At 33.2% G+C, this 15409-nt stretch overlaps 2 protein-coding genes across 3 annotated transcripts; one reads left to right on the top strand and one right to left on the bottom strand.

Annotated features, from left to right (window-relative positions):
* Positions 1–48: 48 nt before the first annotated feature.
* Positions 49–2151, bottom strand: LOC118343803 (putative E3 ubiquitin-protein ligase LIN-2). The gene is made up of 4 exons (XM_035682593.1): positions 2083–2151; positions 723–1682; positions 173–251; positions 49–57 (listed from the first exon to the last, which is right to left on the bottom strand). The coding sequence occupies exons 2-4, from the start codon at positions 1658–1660 to the stop codon at positions 49–51; spliced, it is 1026 nt and encodes a 341-aa protein (XP_035538486.1). The 5' UTR covers positions 1661–1682; positions 2083–2151.
* Positions 2152–8794: 6643 nt separating this feature from the next.
* Positions 8795–15351, top strand: LOC108982110 (protein PSK SIMULATOR 2-like). Of its 2 annotated transcripts, none has more exons than XM_035682656.1 (13): positions 8795–8812; positions 9110–9613; positions 10758–11056; positions 11216–11308; positions 11398–11488; positions 11920–12013; positions 12479–12576; positions 12902–12971; positions 13747–13850; positions 13930–14040; positions 14181–14257; positions 14411–14455; positions 14532–15351. In XM_035682656.1, the coding sequence occupies exons 2-13, from the start codon at positions 9332–9334 to the stop codon at positions 15043–15045; spliced, it is 1878 nt and encodes a 625-aa protein (XP_035538549.1). In that variant the 5' UTR covers positions 8795–8812; positions 9110–9331; the 3' UTR covers positions 15046–15351. The 2 variants fall into 2 exon arrangements, with proteins under 2 accessions (XP_035538549.1, XP_035538548.1); XM_035682655.1 differs by lacking the exon at positions 8795–8812 and adding an exon at positions 8828–8990.
* Positions 15352–15409: the final 58 nt, after the last annotated feature.

Raw genomic sequence — 15409 nt, 5'->3', positions numbered from 1 at the left:
ACCCGTCCTGGAATCGTTTACAAGAATAGAGCTTACAGTATTCAAAAATTACAAAACCTGTATGTAAAACCCAGAAAAAAAAAGATAGAAAAAGAAAAGGAAAGAAAGATGTACAACTATAATCAAGCTTTTGTTGTGGAAATATAAATGCACTGCTCTAATTTTTCTTTACCTGAGGTTCCCATCTAGCAGACTCCTCAAGAATCTGAGAGGTAATGGAACTTGCATTCTTTCTGCTAGAAGCCAAGTTACTGAAAAAGTACTACTTACATAAGAGCCTCCAATTAAATTAGAAGTTCAAAGATCACATTCTTCTCCATAAAATTCAGAACCAATATATCAATCATAAATAGGGAGTTTTCATGTAAAAATAATTTAAAGGAAGTTTGGACAAGACATGAAATTTTCAAAATTCTCAATTTTTTTAATAATTTTATTGTCAAATACAACTCAAATATAAAACGCTTCTTAATTTTGAATTTTAATTTTTTTTATCTAAATATTAACTAAACATTATCCAAACATAAAAATCTATACAATTTTTCTAAATTTCAAAATAAAATTAATATTAAAAAATTATATTTAAACAATTTTTAAAATTTTATAATATTTTTATTTAATTTTTTCTCTATTTTTTAAAATTCAATAAAATATCTTAACTCAAGCCATTGCTATTTACAGAATATTGAGATAATCCAATTACAGGTTTCAAATGCACTAACCTGCTTGCTTCTCTTGCACCATACTTAGATTTAAGAATTGCAGAAAATCCAGCACTCTTGGGCAAGATAGGACCGAATTTTACATAATCTGGAATCGAACGGCTGACCTCATGCAAAGGAGTCATTGGAGGCTCTGCAATTGGCAACATCGGAATCACCCTCTTGTTCGAGGATAAATCAGAGCTCATGAGATCCTTATAATATTTAGCAAAAAGCCGTGTATTCTCATCCAATGCTTCCCCGTAAAGCTTTTCCAGCTTTTGCAGTTTCTCCATCTGATCTGGCCTCAATGAGAAAATCACAGACTCGTTGAAAAACTGATCCAAATCAGCAGTCAAGGACAAATCAGAACAGTCAGGAATTGCTTCCATCATAAGTCTCTGCCTCTCCTCCGAATACCACCCTACAATCGAGCTCATCTGTGGAAGAAACAGGTCTTTCCAAAGTTCAGGAGCAAAATCGATCCGCGAGAAGAAAGGGTCTACTATAAACATCTCAAGAACGTGAAGAACTGAATTGTGAACGTTGCCCCTTAATTTCCACATGTATGAAAGGTTGAGATGAGCCCAAGCAGAGAGATAGAAGTTGGGAACCCCAGCAGTTTCCTGTGTGGAGTTCAGCATGGCACACACTTGCAGCATCTTCTCTGCATAGTCCAATCGTGCAAGTTTAGTTTCCATATTAGAGGTGTTGATTGCTTCTTCAAGGGCTTCGATACCCCAGTCCAAATTTGCCAACACTGCTTGATCCGAGTACCGAACCTCTGTGTCTTTGTCACAGCTTCCATCTTCAGCTGCCAACCTCTCTGCACACTGTTCTTTTTGTTGGGTTCTCTGTTCTTTACTAATCAACCGATCTCGGCTGAAGTTGTCGACGGTAGCAATCAACAACCTAACCATATCCTTTTGGTCCATCGTAGAGCCATACCTAGCATTCATTTTTCTGTCTTGACGAGACAATCTAAGGGAACAAATTCCAAGGTTAATCTTAACAGCTAGAGCATGGATTAACAGTTTTCAACTGGTCTTTCTCTGATTGCTATAAGGAAACATATGAAAGGAAAAATGAGAACTTTACTATTTCACATCCTTCTCTTTGCCACATCTTTTTTGAGTAACTCAACAATTTACGTCCATAATTCGACACCATCACACGCACAATCTCAAAATGCAATTCTAGCATCTAAATAGAAAGACAGAAAGAAGTGCATAAAACTGATTACCCATTATCAATCCTGTGACTACCACCAAGAGGGATAAGTGTATATTGATATCAACAACAGCAAATAGATTCATTGCCATGGTAGAAAAGGCAAACGAACAAGGAAAACAAAAATTCACAGATGGAGAAGAGTACTTACTTATTGAAGAAGTAACACTGGTACTCTGCTATGGAGATGATCAATGCCCCATTTTTCTTGAGGAAACTAGTTTCGTCACTTTTGAGAGAGAGAGAGAGAGAGAGAGAGAGAGAGAGAGCCGGCTATTGGAGATGGTGTAAGCAGTGCCGGCCTTAGCTTGCTGTGTGATGTTCGAAGTAAATGGTGGACAAATTTAATATATTACCAGTTCACTATAGTCTATTGATATTTGCATTGGCCAGTCTTGAATACCAATTCATATCAAAATTTAATAATTAAAAAAAAGGTATATTATACGAATAAAAAAAATTCGGATTGAAGAGTCGTTTGGTAAATGACAAGAGAGCATCTTTACCCAAAAATAAAATAGACAACGAAGAAGCACTGCCCTTTTGGCCTATTGGACGTTTCTTTTATTTTTTTTTTATTTTTTCCTCGGCCTTGTACGTGTTTATGACAAACACAAGAACAGATCAAATCTAACTGTAATCATATTTCATTAAAATAACAGAACTGTGATCGTGTTGCGTTACACAAGGACGAAAAATGGTCTTGATTTTCTATCACTCTTTTTTACTGCTAAAATTAACAACATTTCTCATGATCATATTTTGCTAATTATTTAGTAGTTTCCTAATATTGATGAAATATTACTACTTTAATTATTTATTTATTTTCATCGGACCCATGTGTCATATTGACTGATGGTCCAGTTCATTTGGTAATGCCTGTAATTTGATTGAGCTAGCCCATAAAATTAGGCCCGGCCTAAACTATCTGGGTAACCCCGATATCAAGCCTTATCTTTTTCCCACATTTTCGTTTTCCGAAAAGGAAAAATACTATTTAGTTATTAAGTATCATGTAAAGAAAAATTATATTCATCATTTTCATATATCATATTTTTTGTGTGGTATATATATAATGAGTTTAAGAATATAATAAATTTAAGAAAAATAAAATTTTTAAAAAAATTAAAAGTCTATGATCTAATTGGTATAATTTCTAACTTTTAAAATAGGGGTATGGAATCCGATACTGCTTCCAAAAAAAAAAATTGATGGTACACTTTCATCAGCAACTAATTACCCAATAATAGTACTAAGCTTTTAAACATAATAAAGAACTCCAATCTTCTCTTATCAATCTAATAAATAAATAAATATCATCTTCGTCATCAATAATATTACTGATCTCCTAAGATACATAATATTATACAGTTTATATATATATATATATATATATATTTTCATTTTGCAAGTAAACGCTTCTTAAGGCATAATCTTTGGGAACTCCCCCATCAGCTCGGAAAAAGCTAGAAATCTTTTTTATTTTAGATGTTGACTTTTTTTTCCCCATAATTTATCATTCGACTCGAAAGTAGTGACGTCCAAGAAAGCAATATTTATCATCTGAGTTTATCTGGGTCCGTACACGTGGATCGACCATACAATATTTAAACAAGTCATTGAAAAATGATCAGATTCTGGCCAATTAGAAAAGAAAAAGACCAATGATTCAATTTTTTTATAACTTTTTTTATAACTATATTTTAAAATAAAATATTTATGAAAATTGGTGTTATTTTTATAAATTATTTTATAAACATGTCTCTCGTTTAAAATCTAATTGTATACAAAATTGTAATTTTTTTTTTTTATGTTTATCATTTTTCAAAGAAAAAACAAGAGGGAAGAGCGTGCTCCGTGCAAGTTCTCTTCATCTTTTTAATTTTCAATTAAGGAAAATTCTAAGTAGTTATTGATATTGCCTCTATTAATTTGATTGTTCATGTATTTTATTTTATTTTATTTTTTAATAATTAATAAAGTGATTACAAGTGAATATCTGTATTTTAAAAAAATTAAAAATATTTTTAAAATATTTAAAAGAAACAAATAATTCAAATGCACTAAAAGTTGCAGCTACTACTGGTATCGATAAAAGGTATCATAGTTTGGACTGATCACTATAGATTATTATTTTTTTACATATTTTTAAATATTTAAATACATATATATTTACTAATAATCACTACATTAATGATTAAATAACAAAAAAAACATTTGTATGGTCCATAGGTCAGTTTATCAGTTCCATGCATTTTCTACGGGCTCATTTGTTTTTAAAATTTATCTCAAATAATCTCATCTAATTATTACAATTTTTTTTTAATTTTCATGCAAAATAAAATAAATAATTTAATTTTTTTAAATTTCAAAATAAAAATAATATAAAAAATATATATTAATAATATTTTATTTAACTTTTAATTTTAATCTCACTTCATTTTATATAATTTGCAAAAACAAATTATACATAAAATACATTCTCCGCGGCTCCTAACATTGTCCTTTAATTTATTAAAAAAAAAACAGTTATTCTATACACAGTCGACTTATGTAGACGCCGTGTAGTCGGTTGATGTGGTGTCATGCCACGTCATCTGATATTTAAAAAAAAATGAAAACGAAGGAGAAAATAGACTTGAAAGGCCAAAAACAAAGAACAGCCACAAACACTATTACTGGAACCACCTGTTCATGGTTGCTTCCAAAGTTTCTTACATATTCAGACACCACCATCGTTGTCGTTTCTGCCAGCTCTGCAGCAGTACGAATGAGTGAAAACTAGTCGCTTCCAAGATTTCTTACATATTCAGATACCACCATCGTTATCGTTTTTCTCTTATTCCCTCCATTTGTCACTAGTTTTAAGCAAATGAAAGAAAATATATGCACTCTTTTTCTATTTCATGCCTTTCTATGACTTCTTTTCACAAGTAAAGAATTGCACGGCGAAAAATTATGGTATAAAAGGGTTGATTGCAAAATTTGTGAATGATCTATGCAAATTGATTTGTTCTCTTTCTTTAACTCGGTTCGTAAACCCATACTTCGGCACATTATAGTAAAATTTTTTCTATTTTCTTGTTTACCAGTTTTCTTTATTGATTGTTTAACGTTTATAGGAATTCATTTATGTGAATTCACTTATGAACTAAAAATTATATTTCCAAGTGAGCTCTAGTCATGACAGGCTATAAGAGGCAAAGTGTAAAGTTAGTTTTAGAATGAGAAAGGTTTGCTGTTTATATCTTATTCCATTTACATTTGAATACTATGAAAGTTATCTAAATATTTTTGCTTGTGATTTGCAGGCATGGAAGCTTACTGCAAGTGAAAAATGCAAAACTCAAGTATCGTACTTATAGTCCTGCATCTTGGAAGGATAGCAAAAGTTTAGGTTGCGAAGAAGGAAGAATAAGGGAATGAAGTTTTTAGAATTGTAAAGATGAAACCATGGTGATTGGAAAGGAAGTTTTATTTGTGGAAGAAAATAAAAGAAGCTTTAAAGAGAGAGAAACAAGCAAAAGGAGAGAAAGAGGTGCGATGAAGGAGAGAATAAGGGAGAAGTGGCGTCACAATGTGTTTTGCCAAAACGGTTTGCCGAAAATGAAATCATTTTCCAGATGGGCCACAATTGCACGCCAACTCCTCCACGCTATTGCAAGAAGCATATTTTTTTTTTTTAAAACATTGTCATTTAATTAATGCATCCTGCTTTCGGTACCAATATTTATTGATACCGAAAGCTAGACTGATAAAAATGATTTTTTTTTTGTATTTTTAAAATATTTTAAAAAAATTAATTTATTAATAAATACTTTCTTAATTATTAACAAAAAATCACTATCGGTCGATTTGGAATTCTCATCGGTCCCCATCATTTTCCTTAATTAATTGCCAAATCGAAGTTGGTCAAACGTCAAGGTCAACACGGAGCCACCTTCTTGTAATTAGAATCTGCAAAAATATCCATGCTATCAAATTAAAGTTGTAAATTGTTTGGGTTAGTTTAGGCAGTAGACTATTTTGAGAATAATCTATTATTATTTATTATTTTTTTATTAATTTTTATTTAATTTTTTATTATTATTATTTATAAAATATTTAAGATTATTTCACTATCTAAATGCAACTTAAAACGGATACTTAAAAAGTCTTTAACTAATAAAATCCACCTTCCTTGAAAAGAACATTCTGCACGTCTTTGAGATACGAATATATATATATATATATAATAATATTTACAGTATAGATTTTATACACAAAACTGTATTTAATATTATTCAATATATATAGACATTACACTTTGAAACGCTTACTTTTCAAAAGAAATTAGAATTTTAGAAAAGATTTGTTGATGCTACATTGCTACCTAGTCTAGCTACCTTAAGAAATCTAAAAAGGCTGAATGCTAGATATGTCAAGTACACCGACCTGGAAAAACGGAAAATAATTCACGTGCCACTTGCATGGTTGCCATCATGTTCCATGCCATCATGTTGCGAGATTTCAAACCTTACACCGTTTGTAAACGTTGTGTTTCATATGTTTTTTAGTCAGATTCTAACAACTTAGTTATTTAAAATTAGGCTTATAAAAATAACGAACAAGATAATTGAGAGAGAGTGACCTTGGAGTTAAGAAGTCTTGATATCAAAGTCAGTAAAATCTCTTAAAAATTTGTAAATAAATATAAGAGTTTAAGAATCAGAAAAAATTTCTCGCACTTAATAATTACTATTTATATTGGGGGTCTAGGAAGGGGACAGATCGTGTTTGTCCCTATGGAGTCTGTATCTTTTATATTGTTCATTTTGTCAAAGTCATTTAATGTTGTGTGACTCTGCAACATCGTCATTAATATAGTGTGTAACTCAGATAATTGTCCTTGATCTTACTTTATCTTCAGTGGTCGGTCAATGTTCCCATGTCAGATGATCAAGTGTTCTCCATCTTTTCTGCTATGCCCTGTACAAGTCCCCACTATCGAAGTGTGGTCAAGATATGTCAAGCATGTCCGTCCCATTAATCACCCAGTTGCTTTTCCTTGTAAGCGCATTTCTTCATAGATAAGCTTAGACCCTGGGGCCGGGTATCGAACCGAGGCCCATTGGGCTTGTGAAGTGAAAAAAAATCCCCTTACACCGTTATTTCGAAGCCCTGTATTTTTCTTAACTTCCCATATATAACACAATAAAGATTAGCTAGTATGTGTTGTACGTGTATATATATGTGCATCCCTAGTTGGATTATTGACCGATTAAGTACATTATTCCCAGTTTTAGTGCCTCGATAATCTTGACCCTCAGGCTTCCCTTTTTTTCTATAAATTTTCCAAGGTACATATGTCCTAGATCGATCTTATATATATATATATACATGATATCCTTTTCGATTGATTATATATCTCAAGTACTCAAGAAGATAGATTGTGGCCAATAAAAGTTTGGTCAACCAATAAAAAAATGTCCAATACGTACTCTATGTATCAATTATCATATTTTCCACTTCACGCTATTATAACTCTAATTTGTTTATATCTCTTTCCTCTCTAACACACATGCACACACACATGAAACACACACACACACAGATATATATATATATATATATATATAATAATAACAAAGTAAATGATGTTGCATAATTTCTTCATCGTTTGACGAATTAATAATAAGTAAGGGAACATGCAAATTTAATTCCCTTTTTTGGCTTTCATTTAAAATGGAAGTCCATTTTGAAATTGATTGATTGTGCATATATATATATATATATATATATATAGGTACAGTTGGAAATAAAAAGAAACCTAAAGGACATAAAGGAAGATATATGCAATAATAAAATCAAGACATTAAGAAAAGATTACACATTTCATCCGATGCATTTAATCTCAATCATTCATGTACTGTCATATTTTTTCACAACACTCATAAGTACTGATCGATGGATTGATCGATCGATCTAAGCAGTTTGATAATCTACACGATACTAAATATTTATGTGAGGCCAACGTACTTATCCAAAATCCCTGATAATTTAATTAAATAAATACTGTCTAAACTATAATCTACATATTCAGTTATGTCTCCCCTGCTTGAACACATAGTCCGCTGTATAAGCTAGTTAACATCTGATTGACTATTTTTTCACAATAATATTAAAAATACCAAGTTTTATTTAAGCTCAAGTCTGAAAAAAGTTTATATACATAATAATAATAAATAAAATAATACTACGTATAATCGTAGAGTGTATAAATATCATATAAAAAAAAAGTAAAGTTTATTATTAAATAATTAATTTTTCTTTTTATCTCGTATTTATTTTTTAAAAATTATGTAATATTTTCGAACTCATGACGGTAAATATAATTGACCTACGTGAAGTGTAAAATTTTTTAAATATAATTATTATTTTAAAAGTAATATTATATATAATTGTAAAATACGTAAATATCGTGCAGTCATTTAAAAAAATATGAGATCTACTTATAAAAATTTAATTTAATTTTATATAAATTTTATATTTATTTATTTTTTTTAAAATAATTATACAATACTTGTATGTTTACGATTGCATTTAATTATAGGCCAATAGTTTTATGAACGTGGCAAGTGTTGTGCCGTTTCTTACTTAGCTTTGAGTTTGACCTTCTTCCGCTTGGACTGGAGATTTTAATCTGGGGTGGCGAAATCCCGGTAAGGTACACCGAACGACTTTGAGGTAGAGAACAGAACAACGAGGGGTATAATAGTAATAGTGAAATTCAACGTCTGACTACGACAGTCACCTCAAAAACTCAGAGACGGTGGGCGGGACTGGGACTCGGAACTTCCATTATCTGTCTCTTCTGTCTCTCGCGCTTCACGGTGTTTGGTGTAAGTCTTTGTTTTCGGCTCGTTTTTCACATTTGATTCTATACAGAAATATTTTCCCACGAAAGATTTGAACTGTCTCTTTGCAACGCGGTGTTTGGCAATCATGAAGAAAATCCGTAATCTACATCACGCAGTCAAAACTGTGGAGTATATATCCTTTTCTCGTTCGGTGTAGCAAGTCTGAAACTTTCTCCTCATCCGTCTTCTCATATTATTCTTCTTCTTCTTTCTTCACTCTTGCAGTTATATGAACTTCATCGGGTTTGTTCTTCAAAATCACTTGGTTTCTGTCTCTAGTTTTTTCAGGAACTAAGAATACAAAGGAATCGATACTCGGAGTCTGTCTGGTTATGTTGACTCTTTTCAACAAATTCCGAACACAGCTTGGGTGAACTGTTATATTAGTCTCAGCCGATTGAACTTACGTATTTTCATTCGAGAAAAAAAATTAATTTCTTCAAAATTATGCTACACGCAAGAAGTTGAAAACTCTTTCACTTTGTACCGTTTGGGACAACAATGGGAGCGGTGTGCTCCGGTGGGGTGGCGAAGGGTAATGCCAAAGTTAGAGAAAATATTTCTGAGAAGCTCGAGAAGATAAAGGGTGTTAGTAAGCTGAAAGGGGATGGTTATTCGGATTCTGATTCGGATGCTTTCATCAAAACGATGCGAAATACTGATTCGCCTGTGGTGCGAAAGTCGTTGACCAGTGGCTTGAAGCCATCGTCGCCGACTTGGTCAAAGTCGTCGCCTGCCACGCCGACTCGGTCGAAGCCTTCGACTCCAAGCAGGACAAGCAAGGTACGTTCGACGACTGTTAATTTGATTATGGTTGTTGATTTCAATGTTACATTTTTTAGTATATATTTATGTATGCATGTATGCGTGTGTGTGTGTATTCGTTTCGTGGTAGTCAATTAGCAGTTTATTTTAAAGGAAAATTCATGATCAGATTGGCATATGCATCTCGATGATACTCTCCGCAGAGTAATCGATAGATATAGCGCTGTTGATGAGTAGAGAAGTTTAATAGAACTGCATGTGCAAAGAAATACTTAAAAGATAACTGCATAGAAGGAAAAGCTATTGTATTTTGACAATTCAAGAAAATTTACGCCGGCAAAGAAAATTAAAGATGCAAAATAATGAACCTAGAAGACCAATTTCATTGTGGGACATCCCATTATCATTTTGGTTCAAGTTTTTTCTCCTACCAAGGTATTTGTGATCCTCATGACTGGAGTTGATGTTATTAACTTATTGGAAACTTTATGTTTCCCATCATTAGTGAGTTGAGAATGTATTCATTGGAACAGGATGGTTGGTTCAATAAGCATGAACTGGGGGACTCAACAAATTATGCCATCTCTGGATTTTGGAATTGGTTACTTCATCCTCGCACATATTCCTGGAAAAGGATAATTTTACTCGGTTTAGGGGATATATAATGGAATTCGTTTGCCTGCTTAATATTCGGTGCATGAAGCTTATATTCTCACCCAAAGAAAGGAAATGAATCTTGTATCTCGTTTGAAAATTATTATGACAGCACCTGAGGCATCCTAACAGTAAACTGATCCTGAATTGTTCTATGGTTTGAACGGGTAATATAAGATGCGTTGTACTCAATGATTTGATACAGCCAAGAACAAAACATAAAAGGCCCTGATATGTATTTAATGACAATTTTATGTGGCTAAGATGATTTCTGTTGTCAAGTCTAAAACATTAAATAGACCGAATCTTTCAGGCCAAAATGTTTCTATCATACATAATCTGGATGCAATAATCATTCGGTATCTGTCTGGGTTTGCATTACTAGATTATCAAATAAGTTGAATGCAAGGATTTAGAATTCTGTTCAAGGGAATAACGTTACTTTATTAGCGTTCGATACACTGTCACTTTTCTATACTATGGTTTATTTTGTTTTCTGCTTTTGCAGATTATTCAGAAGGGACTAGGAAGAGCTGGTGAGAGGGCAGGAGATGTTCTGGACTCACTTGGAACTCACATGCCAAAGTTTAATGCCTATAGTGGGTTTGGTTTGGCTTCAAGATGGAATAAAATATCCATATTTGCATTTGAAGTAGCTAACACAATAGCCAAAGGCACATACTTGTTGCAATCTCTTTCTAAAGAAAATATCCAGGCCCTGAAAAAAGAGATTTTACATTCGAGCGTAAAACAATTAGTTTCCACCAATGTGGAGGAATTGCTGAGTTTTGCTGCTGCCGACAAAAGGTTGTTTCTTGTTAGAGAGAATAATTTGCTTTTGATATGAAGTTTGGCTGTCTTTTATGTCTAGTTTGATAGGATTTAATTGTAACTCTTTTCTTTACCTTTCATACCATATAATTTCTATCTTCTCTTTTTCTTTTTTTGACCTCGGGGCATTTTTAGGCAGGAGTTTGAAGTTTTCTTGCGGGAAGTAATTAGATTTGGAGATATGTGCAAAGATCCACAGTGGCACAATATGGGTGAATACTTTTCCAAGTAAGTTGACTTTATAAAATATGGTATGGTCAGTATATTTTGCTGAGCATGCGAATATAGATCTGAACAGTTTGTAATAAATATTTCAGGTTAGATACTGACGGTCCAAACCGCAAAAAAATTATAGTTGATGCAGAAACAACAGTTCAGGAGTTGACTACGCTGGCTCAGCACACTTCTGTAAGTTAATTTAAAGCTTTGCATTTATATGTGCTGCTAGTTGGTGAAGTACTGTTGTGTAATTTCATAGGGAAGCATTTGATCATCCTTTACAAAGGCTACATGATGCTAGTAGTTCCTCCTATCTGCTTTATGCATTTTATTGCTTAATCTTTGGCAGTACATAAAAATACAAGTAAATATGCTTGTATATATAGTTCGCTTCTACTAGCATTGAAACACGTAATATGTTTCCACTTCTGAAACATACTGAAGATGTCTTATTGAATCATGTTAAGTGTATACTCTGCAGTTTTTTACTGTAATACTAATTTTTCATGCTTTATATAAATTTTCCATTTTGTCTATCTCCACTTGAATTTGGATTTTATCCCTTGGGCTACGACTAGCATGCATTACTCTAAGAAGCTATAACTTGTTCATTCGTGTAGGAATTATACCACGAGTTGAATGCTTTTGAAAGATTTGAACAAGATTATCGACGACAGCTTGAGGAAATGGAGTCCTTAAATCTCCCTCGACGAGGTTGGGCATAAAATTCTTATTCTCTTACCACAGACTGCTTTTAATATATCTATAATACTGTGAAAACTTGGATCTGTTTAGTTCATTCAAAGTAATAGTTTCATATGCTATGGGACCAAGATGCCCATCTCAACATTTCAGTAATCACGTATTATGCTATACAAATTCTACCTTGGAAAATAGATATAATCTCTTTCTTTAAACCCTGGAAAAACTACTGTCCTGTAAGCAGTATTCTTCATTTTCTACCTTCCGTTGTGCTTTGTGGCCTTCTGTCTCATCATTTGCTACTACTCTATCAACCTCTAAACTTAGAAGATAATATCTTGTCCACGGATTAAATTTTGAAAAAGTTTTTAAAGTTCTAACCACTGATTGTTAAATGTGTCCAGTTTCTTCAAGAAGTCTGTTAAGTGGCAGCAGTGCACTAAATTCATTAACAGGTCATTTCGTTTGTAATTGTAGGAGAGAGTCTTACAGTTTTTCAAAGCGAGCTTAAAGAACAAAGAAAGCTTGTACAGAGATTGAAAAAGAAGTCTCTTTGGTCTAAAAGTTTTGAAGAGGTATATAACTGTGAGCACGTGTCATTATTTCTGAAGAGATAAAACTGTGATATTTGGATACCTAGTTGGAAAACTTCATTAGAATCTGCTTCTATGTACTTTGTGCTTCGATTTATCATTTAAACTGCCAGTTTTATTTAGTCTTTATACTACCTTCCTTGGCGGAAATGGCAGTCAAATATAAACACATTTATTTGATATAGAATCTGTCATAGGTCAAGGAGGAAGGTGCCTACATTATTAGTCTTATGTTCCACAGAATAGAGTGGAATATTATTCTCTCTGTAGTTTTACTTATATTTTCAAATTATTTTGCTTATTGCAGATTGTAAAGAAGCTTTTGGATGTTGTCACCCACATACATAAAGCTATCTGGGAAGCTTTTGGAAACAATGGTATGAGTTGTACATCTCGTAATGAGACTAGCCACAAAGCTCATCTAAGTATTTAATCCTAAAAAGAAATATTTAAATTGCCTCATAAATGTAGAATCTAAGTTACAAGAAAATATAGCGTAGAATCTTCTTTGCAGACTTTGTTTTTTACACTACACATGCCCTGGTTTTGAAATGTTCCAAAGTATGTAGAATCTCGGTTATGAGAAAGAAAAATTCTAAACATAAGCCTCACACTCCTGCACACCACTTAAAAACATGTGATTTTACTCTTCTATCCTCATATTTCATAAAATATAGTGTAGCAATACTCCATGAGAAAATATGGCATAGAATATTCTTTGCGGCCTTGATCTTTTCTACATGTGCCCTGGTTTTGCTGAAGTCTCTGCCTATTGCCAACTATCCCTTAGTCATGTCCGAGGCATTGGTTTTGGTTGAATCGTGTTTTTCTTTTTCTGTTTGGCATCCTATTTTATGAACAGTTAAGCTAGCAAATTAACCGGTCAGTTGTTTCTTGCTATGTAGAGAGATCAGAAAGTCGAAGTACATTATCTGTGACAAAAATTTCTGCACGTAGATCCTTTGTTACTGCATGGTTTTATCATGTCAAGGCAGTTTTTGAAATATTTTTAGAATTGCCGATGTCCATATATTTTTTTAATTTATATATGGTCGAATACAAGTCATTTGGACATGGTTGAAGTTGTTGGCTTTGAAGTATGTGATTCAAATCATTCAATCATAAATTCTTAGAGTTGTTGATTCATGGCAGGTATAACATTGGTTAGTGAGGAGGAAAGGAAGGGTCCTCAAAGACTTGGTGAAACAGGTCTTGCATTACACTATGCTAATATTATCAACCAGACAAGTATAATTGTAAGTATAAATCTCCCTGTTTTCAGATAATTGATTTTCCCAAGTATGTGTCCATGAATGGAAGGTTATATGTTGACAGGCATCTTGCCCAACCACCTTTCCCCAAAATATGAGGGACCAATTATATCGGGCATTGCCAAATGGTGTTAAGAAGGTTCTACATTCCCGAATGCTTGATCTCAATGAACAGGTATGCCCTCTGAAGAATGGTTGAAACCTTGGCATTTCTTCTGTTCTCTACTTATTCATTTCTCTTCATGGATATTTAGCTCAAGCGTTTCTTTCTTTTTTCTAACATATTTAATTGCTTCACCTTCTGTTTCTGTACAGCTTTCGATTTTTCAGGTCAATGCTGAAATGGAAAGGACTCTTAAGTTGCTACTTCCACTTGCCACAAATACTCTTAAGTAGGTTATACTATTTCACTGGGAATTTTTTTGTATTTACCTAATCTCTACATACTGCTATTTATTTTCTTGTACAAATATAAGCTAATATCTTTTGTTAGTCTTTCATTTTACACAAACACTCAATTTTCCTTCTGTTGCTTTTGGTGACAGAGCACATCAAGGTTTCGGGTGGGTTGGAGAATGGGCAAGGGCTAGGTTTGTTTTACTCTCGCTCTCTGTCTTTCTCTGTCACTAGAATGATACTTCAGAGTGTTTTTTTCTTATTGAACAGTATCGAGTTCGACAACAGTTCAACCGCATCCTGTAACCCGATCCGTCTCCAGACGCTATATTATGCAGACAAGGAGAAGACGGATCAATACATCCTTAAATTGGTGACCTTGCTACACCATTTGATCATCTTAAAAAGACGTAGAGATCCTGCTTTAAGGCCTCTGCCTTTACGATCTCCAACTGGAAAGACAGTCGATTTTCACTCCAAGATGAAGCATTTCATATCCTTGAACTCTACTTCTAAAACCCATGGAATGCAACTTTCTCAGGAAGATAAGAAATTGTTAGATGAGGTGATTAGTAGCTTGATGGCCCCTGGAATCAGCAAAAGTCAGCACTTTGCCAAGGCCAAAAATGGAGGAACCACGGTTTTGAGCAGGAGCACAGGTTGTTCCCCAAGCAGAGAATCGAGTGCACGACAAGGCAAGTCTGACGTTTTGGATATCATGGATGGGCTAGATGTCACGTTTGAACGTATACCATTCCAGACATATTTTTCGCTCCCAAAATAGTTCATTCATTCTCTCTTCATTTCATTATATTTTTTGTGGTTATATTTACGTTTCATCGCGTATGTACACAGGTGGATATGTGCAAGTATAAGGGATATTATGGTGTGTAATGTAATTATTATTTTTTCTTTATGGCCTCAACAAATTTGAATGCCTAGACTACTACTCCCGGGGTGTAATGTAACGTAAATGGTGGGGTTTGATATATAAAACCTTTGGAAAATACTAGTATGCCCACTGATTTTGTCCTCTCATTTTAGTTACTGGTTTACAAGACCGATTGCCGCAAATGCTTGTTAAAAAGTGTTTGTACCTACTCGTGTAGGAGAGTTTGGTTTCTCGTTAGGAATTTTAGGTCTTTATT

The sequence above is a fragment of the Juglans regia genome, chromosome 11 (genome assembly GCF_001411555.2).
Source record: "Juglans regia cultivar Chandler chromosome 11, Walnut 2.0, whole genome shotgun sequence".
In the NCBI taxonomy this organism is placed as follows: Eukaryota; Viridiplantae; Streptophyta; class Magnoliopsida; order Fagales; family Juglandaceae; genus Juglans; species Juglans regia.
The sequence above is the reverse complement of the archived record's forward strand: the minus strand, read 5'-3'. Positions and strand labels throughout refer to the sequence as shown.

Excerpts from the sequence above, each read along its gene's own strand:
- LOC118343803 (XM_035682593.1), bottom strand. The coding sequence starts at position 1,660 with ATGAATGCTAGGTATGGCTCTACGATGGACCAAAAGGATATGGTTAGG. Across the intron at positions 252-722 it reads GGTGCAAGAGAAGCAAGCAG|TAACTTGGCTTCTAGCAGAA; the intron begins GTTAGTGCATTT and ends GTACTTTTTCAG.
- LOC108982110 (XM_035682656.1), top strand. The coding sequence starts at position 9,332 with ATGGGAGCGGTGTGCTCCGGTGGGGTGGCGAAGGGTAATGCCAAAGTT. Across the intron at positions 11,489-11,919 it reads CGCTGGCTCAGCACACTTCT|GAATTATACCACGAGTTGAA; the intron begins GTAAGTTAATTT and ends TCATTCGTGTAG. Across the intron at positions 13,851-13,929 it reads TCAACCAGACAAGTATAATT|GCATCTTGCCCAACCACCTT; the intron begins GTAAGTATAAAT and ends ATATGTTGACAG.